Below are 9,820 nucleotides of genomic sequence, written 5' to 3' on the forward strand. Positions count from 1 at the left end.
GGACATAGTCTGAAGCTGCAGCAGGAGAGGTTTAGGTTAGACATTAGAAAGAATTTATTCACAGAAAGGGTGGTTAGACTTTGGAATAGGCTACCCAGGGAGTTGGTGGAGACACCTGTCCCAAGGTGTTCAAGGAAAGACTGGACCTGGCATATAGTGCTATGGTTTAGTTGACATCATGGTTCACAGACATAGGTTAGACTCAATGATCTCAGAGGTCTTTTCCAGCCAAATTGATTCTGTGATTCTGGACACACAGGGACAGCAACGTGGCGCAGGAACCGACAGATAGTGAGGGGCTGGGGGTAGCCGACACCTGAGACTGAGCTTGTCACTTCTACCACAATGAGCCTGCCCAGCCGCGGAGGGAGTGCCGGCGCTGCTCGGCGAGGTACCCCCACGCGGGAGCCCGGGCGCTGCACAGGGAGCGCCCCCGACAGGCAGGACCCCAGTCCTTGCGAGGTCCCCCAGAACCCGCTGGCCAACCGGATCGGTCCCGCCCCCTCGTGTGCCGGGCGGCCGCGCTCGGAGCGCGCTGATTGGCTACATCTTAGTGGGGCGGGGCCTGGCGCCCTTAAGAGGTCGGCGCAGGGGCCCGCCCGGTATGAGGGAGTGCAGCCGGATCAGCCGAGTGCCCTGTACTAGGTACGGGCGTGCCGGCCCCGCCCGCCGCGACCCTGATGCTGCTCCTCCCCTTTACCTTCCTCTGCCCAGGTTCACAGCCTCCTCGTGTGTGCGGGGGCGGTTGTGGCGCTCCCCGCCGCGGTGCCGTTCCTGGGGGAAAACGGGATCCTGCGGCTTGGCTCCTGCAGTCCTCCGGCTGAGCTGGGAACGGTAGCCCTGGCGCGGCGGGGCTGCCCCACCGCGGGGCTCTCTTCTACTGCCTCTCCCGGGTCTGGGTGGCGCGGCCTGGCTGGTGTTGCGGAGGGGGTGGGCTGTAGCGAGTAAACACCGCCCGGGCGGGCTCCTGTGGTAAGCGGGCTGTGCCCACGGGGCGGCCCGGCCTGCCCTGGATCGGGGAGGAGGAGGGGGTGCTGTGCGTCCGTGCGCTACTTCAGCCTTGTCACGGCAGTGTGTCACCGCTGCGAACTTTGGCTCGGCAAATGCCGCACGCCCAGCCCTGTGCAAGGGGTCACCTGTCCCCAAGTAGCTTGGGAAGCAGAGAGGAAGCAGCCGAAGGGGTTCGATAATGGAGATGTAAGTAATTGCTTGGCTCTGGCTTAAATCTCCTTTGTAGAATGACAGGCGGGAGGAATGCGTGGGGGCAGACATCCTTTTCTGGCTAGGGTAAAGCTTCCGGAAGAAGCTAGAGGCAGAGTCAAGTTTGTTCTCCTTTTGAGGGGTGTGGGAAAGGAATTGGCTCCTGTACCTGCATTGGGTTCCCTGCCTTGCACTTTTTGCTTCCTGGAGCTTCATTTCTTGAATGAGCTCTCCGAACTGTATTCCCGCCTTTGAAGCATCTGAAGTTCAAGACAACCCTCCTCAGCCCCAAAAGGGGAAACCTGTATCTGGCTGAGAGCTAGGTATCAGCAGACTCTCCAGTGCAAGAAGTGTCTAGGATATCGATTGAACTGGCTATTCATAAAATCACAGGGCTCACTCTTAAAGTTGGTTATGAAAAGCTCTTGCTGTGTTTTTTAGCTTGGAAAAAACTCCATGTTATGTGGCTGGGCTGGGTATTTTATGCCTCTGCATTTTAAAACTGAATAACCAAGGCTTACTATGAAACCTGACTTCTCAGAAATTACAGGGATTCAGCTGCATAAATTTTCCTGGTAAAAGATGCAATGCAGATGAAACTTACCCAAGTAAGAGAGGAAGCATTGGAAGCTATGTTAATTTAGAGGAGGAAATGACATTGATAAGGAGTATATAAACAAAAACTTGGCAGAACCAGGTATCAATGAACAGAATAGTGTTAGCAGACAGGTGGATCTGAGGTGTCTTGTGCAACTGCCTTTGAGCTGAAAAGCGGTGCTGCAGAAGGAGTTGGCTGGTGACTGTGTTGGGATGAAAGCCTTCACACATGTGCTCTGAATAAACAGATACTCTTGCTGAGTGGATGCTGTGAAAGCCTGCTCAGAGCTGCTGTGTTGGTGTTACAGGGTGGGGAGATAAAGTACTGAATTGGAGAGTATGGCTCTTGCTTTTTATTGGCGTGGAAGCAGAAGTCAAGTACTAAGAGCTGGCTGTGCATGGCTTTGGCAGCTAGAACTCTGCTGCATCACAAGGCCATTGGTCACAGCTACTGTTGCTGCCTCATCCCTCTCTGTATGTTGAGAGCAGCTTTGGACCCTGGCCTGCAGCCAAGCAGGATATTTATTAAGTAAATACTGTATTTAAAGTTAGCTGCAATACAGTTGACTTAAGGGGGATGTGTGTGATAAATCCATGCAGCAGTTTATCCAGAGCCAGGCCAAAGAGAGTCTGCCAAAAACATCCATCTGGATGTCAGTGTAAGGGCAGGAGCAATAGGTGCAGTGTTCTGGGGGCTGCCTGGCTGCAGTCAACTCCATCTGGGGCTACATGTGGCAAAGTGCCCTACATTGGATACATGGAGAGAAAGATGGTGCTGTATCCCTGGAGGAATGGGCTGGGTGCTGGAGGAGAGGCCGTAGTGGAGGGGCACATGGCCTGTGCCTTTTGCGAGCAGGGCTTTCTTCCAAAACCTCAGTGAATCTCAGGTAGGTGAGTTGTGTGTGGCAGAGCCCTGTGCCTGTATGAATGTTTTCCAGGGGCTTAGCACAAACCCTGTGGAGGCTTCAAGTGCAGACTCTGTCCTGGAGGTAAAACTCGCTGATGTGCCTTCTGAGCTGATGTTTGTTTTAAAGTGGAGTAGAAGGGAGAAAGCTCCAGAGCAGTATTGGCTAAGCTTGTGCCCTGCTGCTGTGTCAGACTGTTGCTATCTTTACGATACTACTTGGAGGCTCTGTGGATGGAGCAGTTCTGGGGGACAGCAAAGTGTGTAGTTCAACTGAATGAGTGCATTTTTGCTGACATTTAGCGTTTTATGAAAGGTGAAGTCAGTTGTGTATGGCAGCTTGTTACAAACTGAGTTCCTATTCCTACAAAAGCTTGTTAAGCCCTGGGGAGAATCTCCCCTGGAGGGAAAGCACGGCAGGAATACTGCTTTACATAGCATTGAAATTTGATAATCTAGGGGTTTTATGAGCATTGGCAGGACTGAGCCATGGGCTTTGCTTTGGATTGCAAATGCTCTGGAGCCTGCTGTTGCTAGCTTAGTAGGACAATGTCTTCGTATGCACCTTCAAAGGGCAACTCTGTCCCTGTAGCAGTTGGAACAGCTGTTCAAGGGCACAACAGACTCTGGTCCTGCCACTTCTGTAGTGTTTCTCACCATGTCTGTAAATCACACCATGCAAATACCTGCCCTTAATTAAGATACAAGCTTATTTGGGATGGCTGGGGGGAGGTGATATTTCAACTCTGACAGAATTAGTATTAAAGTGCTTTTGTGGCATCAACTGACCCTTCTTCTCATCTTTCAGAGTATTAGACTATTTCCCTCATAAGCAAGCAATGGCTGTGGACGTCGCAATGCAACTGTACCTGTGCTCTTCACCCTTGCGAAGAGAGAAGTGTGCCTGCAAAATTGCTCCAAAAACAAGCAAGCCACTGAGGCCCTGCATCCAGCTGAGCAACAAGACTGCACTGAATGGGCCAGAAGAGGCAGCAAACTCCTTCACACACAACAAAGCAAAGAAGAGGGTGTCATTTGCAGATAGCAGAGGCTTTGCTCTGACAATGGTGAAGGTCTTCTCAGAGTTTGAAGATCCTCTAGATATTCCTTTCAACATCACAGAGTTGATAGACAACATTGTGGGTCTGACAACAGTGGAGAAAGACAACTTTGTCCTGGATTTTATTCAGCCCTCTGTAGACTACCTGGACTTCAGAAACCGCCTTCAGACAGACTGTGTCTGTCTGGAAAACTGTATGCTAAAGGAAAAATCTATTGTGGGAACAGTGAAGGTGAAGAACCTCGCTTTTGAAAAGACAGTGAAGATCCGGATGACATTTGATACATGGAAAAGCTTTTTAGATTACCCATGCCAGTATGTCAAGGATATGTACGGAGGGTCAGATCAGGACACGTTTTCTTTTGACATCAGCTTGCCTGAGGGAATTCAATCACATGAAAGAGTTGAGTTTGCCATTTCCTTTGAGTGCAATGGGAGGGTGTACTGGGACAACAACAGAGGCACAAATTACAGGATTGTACGGTCAGAACTGAGGTCTGCCCAGGAAGCTGTCCATCCCCCACAGGCTCCTGACTTTGGCAGTGCATTTGACCAGTTTGGGAGCCCTCGGTGCTCCTATGGCCTATTTCCTGAGTGGCCCAGTTATTCAGGCTATGAGAAGCTTGGGCCCTACTATTGACAAAGGACAGGCTGACTAACTGTTGCTGGTGTGTCTGCAGCCTTGGGCCTGGTCTGAACATAGATGTATGAATAGGTGGAAGAAGTATGGCTCTGTGTAGCTTAGCATAAGCCTCCCAAAACCAAATGTGCAGTGTGGCAGGGAGCTTATAGTCAGAGAAGCAAATCTGGCTCTCCAGATGATCAGAGGACCAGGGATCACTCATGTCTCTTCAGCACTTCTTCCTCTTCAGTAAAGATGCCATTGTCCAGGGAAACACTACAGTGCTTAGCCTGTTCAAGCTGTGTAGTGTGGCTGCTTTGTATTGCCTGCCTAGTATTAAAAGGCTCTTTCACAATATGTCCTAGTATTATATTGTTAGTGGGCTCTACTACAGCTGCAGGGCTCTCCTTGAAAAGCCAGGCTGTGCCTGTCAGGAAATAGTGTGGTTGGATTGCTGGGAATGGAGTCCTCTCTTTGCACATATCCTTGTACTGAGGCCCTTCCTACTAGTGAGGCACAAAGCATGTTTTGGAAGTGAAATGCAATGTGATGACAGGAAGTGTGGTCCTACAGCCTGCTGTATTAGGAGATACACCCGTGGGAGGAGATCTGATCTGATATGCTCAGTCACAGGTTGTTACATCAGATGAGCTTGAAAATCTCTCATACCACTGGTGTTGCAGCTGTGGATTGACATCCTTGACTGTCTTCTTCAAAACCCTCCTGTTTCCCTAATCACAAGTGATCAATGATACTTTTTTCCCCCCGCTTTGATGGATGTCTGAAGTTGGCTCTGCTGGACCCTGAAAATGCATTTCATTCTCCTGTGGACTGTAAACCAGAGTTTTGTCCAGCTGGAGCCCAGGGTCCTGTGCAGGAGACTCTGCTAAGGTGTTGCAGGAGCTAAATGCAAACAGACCCCATGGCTGTCTATGCTGTGTCCTGTACAGTAAGGTGGCTGTTGTGTACCTACTGTGGTGGAAGTGCCTTGACTGAGAAAGGAGTGGTATGTGCAATCCCAGCAATGTGGGATGAAATGCTTTGGAACTGATGTTGCTTTTAAGATCTGGTAATAGTTTGTTACTCTGTGCCATAGACTGCTTGAGAGATAAAGGCATAGCACTGCTTGCATGTGAGGGTGCTGTGGCTGTCCTGGATGAATGTGCTGGTCTTCCCTTGCTGCTGGAGTAGTATCTGCCAGTGTGACCTGCAGATGCCCAGACTTTGCATCTCTGACCATGAAAAGTGGCTCATCCCACCTATGTAAAGAACTAGCCTTGAGGAGAGTGAGATGTGGGGTTATCCTGACAGCACCTCTGCATGTGAGACAAATCAGATGTAAGCCATCCCACAATTAAAGAGGTGGCTTGTCTTCTGTATGTGTGTTGAGGTGGTGAGCTTGGCAAAGCCAAACAGCCTCGCAGACCTTCTTGGAGCGGAATTAATTTAATCCCTCAGCTTGAAGAGAGAGTGCTGAACAGTTTGTAGAAATAGAGGTCAAGGGAATACTTCTTTTTCTAGTGCATAAGCTTTATATAATTTTGGGTGACTCTGGCAGCCTGTGGATGTAATGGAGAGAAGCAACTTTGTTAACATAGCTTTTAATTCTGGAGACTACTGTATAAACACTTAGAAGGTGTTTTACCCTAACCTAGAAGGGATACTCGGATCACTCTCAGATATCAAAAGGGACAGGAGTTTGAAGGAAGAATAGCTGGCCTTCAACTGCTGCTTTTTCAAAATACAGAATCAGTATGCGTCTTCAGTGTGCCTGATCACTTAATCAAGGTAGTGAATTGCTTCCTAGCTCAGAGCTTATCAGTTTTGGTTCCTCTGTTCAAACAGCTTCCCAAGTCAGCCCTTAGAGCCTGCATCTGGTTTCTCTAGAAGGGACTGTTGCCTAGCTTGGCTTGGTTTTAAACTTAAAGCAAGTTTGAATCACACTGATGCTTTCTATTTATTTAGTGTATGGTGTTGACGTTGTAAGACACTGACTGTAGAAAAGCCGTGTTCTCCTGGCACGTTCTTGTGCCTATGGACAGCTGTTTGTGAGTCAAAACAAAGCATGTGAGTGTGGGGTGGTATGGATGGTGATATCTCCTTGCAGGCTTGTTTTCTTACAGGCTGTCCATTGGGTGTACTTAGGGAGGAATGTGGAAGATAAGCTAGAAGAGCAGTGCCATAAGTGAAAGCTATATTGGGAACTGACTATTTGATCAATAGCAGTTTAAAAATACTACTTGTGGCCTTTCCCTTTTTTCATTCCCAGTGTGAACATAGAAGTGAGGTAGTTCCTCTCCTTGCTCTATGCCTGGAAGTGCCTTGTAGGATGTTTTGCATGATTGTTTTTAAAATATATTTTTGTACACAACATTCAAGTGGAAAATGCACTTTATAATTGCTATGTAATGACTCTTTTAAAAATATGGCTGTTTTAGTCTAATTGTTAAAATAAAGGTGGAAAAAAAATGTTGTCTGTGTATCTTATTTAAGCACCCATGGGTCTAGGGAGGTAATTTGGACACGAGTCCAAATTTCCTGTAAGGGGCCATTGGTAGGGAGGAGCACACATCCACTCTGAATTCTGCTGCCCGAAACGGGAAAGAGCTGCCTATTTCTGCTGCCTTCCTGCCAACACAAATACTTTAATTGCCTCTGCAGCCCTGGAATGGAAGGAGCCCTGATCCCTGTCTCTGTGCTCCTAGGTTTCTTCACTAATCACTGTGTTCCCGAAGTACTCTTCACTCTTCCCTTGCTTGCAGTGCTAGGAACAGCCTTTTCGGGTTTCTCAGCTTTTGAGTCAATCTCAGTTTTCCCCTTCCCCCACCCAGGCTTGATCTGGAATTAGTGCTTTACTCTCTGTCTGTGTACTGTGCTGTGATGGATGCTTGGAGAGGTATTGCAGAAGAGGGGGCAGGCTCTTTTCTAATACCAGGATCAAATGAAAGTTAGACCCTTTTTTACATCCATGTAATTATCTCTGCTATCACTACAGTAAGAAGCACTATCAGGAAACTTTCTCTTTGCAGAAAGAAAACAGCTGGTGCAAATGCCAGGGCTAGTTTTGACATTTGACCTGGCTTTCATGTCAAAGATTGAGCCTCGGTGATGCTATGAAGGTGTTGTATTCCAAACAACTACTGAGTTGGGTGGGATTTGCAGCTTATAGATAAGGTAAGCTGGAAAGCTGTGGGGCAAGGGTAGGAAGAAGTGTTTGTCTTGGTGTGTGCTAGTTTGAGTGGCTCTGTAGGCAGTGCTTCCCATCTTGCTGCAAAGCTTTGCAGAGAGTGAGCTTGGCCTTTGCTCTATACTAAAATAAAACCAAATACCTTCTGACTGTGGCTCTTTCCAAGTCTCCTGTTGTCAAAAGATGACTTTTTTTAACCAATGCAGTTCTTTTAATCAAGTGTACAACACAGGTCTCTATTAAAAGGCAATTGGATTGATTTTCTGTCTGCATTAAAAAAAGAAAAAATAAGTGGTATTTGTGCCCTGCCTCAGGTGATTGGAATGGGTTGTCCAGGGCTTTTTTTCATGTCTGAATGCTGAACCAAGCTCATGAATGAGAACTGCTGCCACACATTTCCTGTAACAGCTAGGTGGCTGAAAACCCCATGCAAGGGCAATTTTAGTTTTAGGGCATAAGGGAAGTCCAAGCCATCTAGAGTAGCTGAGGAGATGGTTCAACATTAGAAGGGCCAGAATAACTCATCTCTGGAGTTTCTCCCTAATGCTCAGGTGTTATATGCTAGATGATATAGATATTGCAATTGCTGCATTCATAAAGCCCTTGGTGACAGGTATGATTGTGTACTTGTTGGTTAATATACAAATATTTCTTAGAATGGTCATGCCATTTCACCCCCTCCCGCAATCACTTTTCTCTGAAGTTCCCAAGCCTCTGTATCCTGAGGGATTTTGGTGCTACCTCTGGTTAGAGATAACTAAGCTGTGTTATCATGTTAATCTTGGATATGTTTGGAGGTTCAGGTTTTCAAAGTTTGTGTTCTGGGGACAGTTTGGTAAAGGAGAGGAGGGCAATTATTCCCCTGCTCCACATCTACCTCCCTTTGCCAATCTCCCATTAGCCTGGGGATGCTTTCCTAGAGGAAAACAGCTCTGCTGAGCCACTGCTGTCACAGCAGCCTCTAGAGCACACTGGATTGCAGGTCCTGGGTACAGTGGCAAAGGCAGGATGTAGGCTACCTGCACATGCATCCTGGCAGAGCAGGGTCCAAAATGTTGTGTAAGCACCCCACGTTCTTGCTTCAGGTGTTTGCCAGGGGGACCCATGTGGAGATGCTCTGGGGGAAAACTGCCCAGAATGAGATCGTATGCAGAGGGACATGTCTCTTCCAAATCATGGAGTGTAAATGTGTCCAGATAGTACTTTGTTGCTGGACCAACCTTTACCTTGATTTTAAGTGTAGCTCTCAGAGGTGCTTGCACTGGAGAGTAATCTTTGGAACATATCTGCCTTGAAACCAGAAAGTAGCATAAGAAGGGAGAAAGCTAGGGCATGTCATTTCCCAAAAACAGTCAACTGTTCTTCAGTTTCCTCTCCACAAATCAGCAGCAAATGAGACTGAGACTGTGTGTTTTTGGGAGAAAGTCTTTTGATCGCTTGGTATGGAACAAATGGGGCTTAAGTTCCGGCTTGTCCCGTGGGGTTCCCTGTTTCTCTATAGTGTCTCCCTGCCCTTTTCTCTCTTACAGACCCTGATGCTGTCTCCAGTGTAGCCATCACCAGACTCAAGCAGCAGCTTGATTTCAAAATGTCTTCCACAAGCTTGAGTGTGGTCACAAGGGGCAGGGAAGGCACTTGTGTGTAGTGGGAGAAGACTATGTAAGGACACAGCTCCCAGCACCACCAAGAGCACCTTCTACCCCTGGGAACAGCACAGAGCTTTGCCAAAAAGCCAGCAGCATGGGGCTGGGTTGTGATGCTCCCAAATTCCTCTGGTGTTTCCACAGACGTTCCTACTGGGCAGTTCAGCTGGCTCTAAATTATTGAAATGAACAATATTTATGTCCCTGGGGTTTTTTTGATGTAACTAAGCTTCAAACCAGCAGCTCTGACCCAGCAAGGTTCTGCTGCTTTGCCTAGCCTGTCTTTTTCCTCTCCTTTGGAGGGGTACCCTGCCAAACTGTTAGCTGTCTTTAAAGACTGGTTGTTGGCATATACACAAGGCTTAAAGAAATAGAAAGGGAGTCTTTGTGGAAAAATAATTGCAGCTGGCCTGTTTCTTTGGTGCAGATAAGTCAGACCAGTCACCAGTTTAAATACTTTGGCTCCTGGAATGGAATATGGATAAGCCCTTCCAGCCATTGCATTAGTCACAGATATCTTCTCTGCTCTCATGCTGCTATGCAGTCTCAGGAGGAGGGAAGGCTCAAACTCTGTTACTCAGGAGAAATATGTTTAAAAAGCATAAGA

General features: G+C 47.8%; 1 protein-coding gene across 3 annotated transcripts; it reads left to right on the forward strand.

Moving 5' to 3' along the window:
- The first annotated feature begins 618 nt into the window (after positions 1-618).
- Positions 619-6,756, forward strand: PPP1R3B (protein phosphatase 1 regulatory subunit 3B). Of its 3 annotated transcripts, none has more exons than XM_079306926.1 (2): positions 619-1,197; positions 3,510-6,756. In XM_079306926.1, the coding sequence occupies exons 1-2, from the start codon at positions 1,190-1,192 to the stop codon at positions 4,399-4,401; spliced, it is 900 nt and encodes a 299-aa protein (XP_079163052.1). In that variant the 5' UTR covers positions 619-1,189; the 3' UTR covers positions 4,402-6,756. The 3 variants fall into 3 exon arrangements, with proteins under 3 accessions (XP_079163052.1, XP_079163053.1, XP_079163054.1); XM_079306927.1 differs by having other exon boundaries at positions 619-972; XM_079306928.1 differs by having other exon boundaries at positions 619-714.
- The last annotated feature ends 3,064 nt before the right edge of the window (positions 6,757-9,820 follow it).

This window comes from Erithacus rubecula (assembly GCF_903797595.1).
Source record: "Erithacus rubecula genome assembly, chromosome: 5".
NCBI classification, from domain to species: domain Eukaryota; kingdom Metazoa; phylum Chordata; class Aves; order Passeriformes; family Muscicapidae; genus Erithacus; species Erithacus rubecula.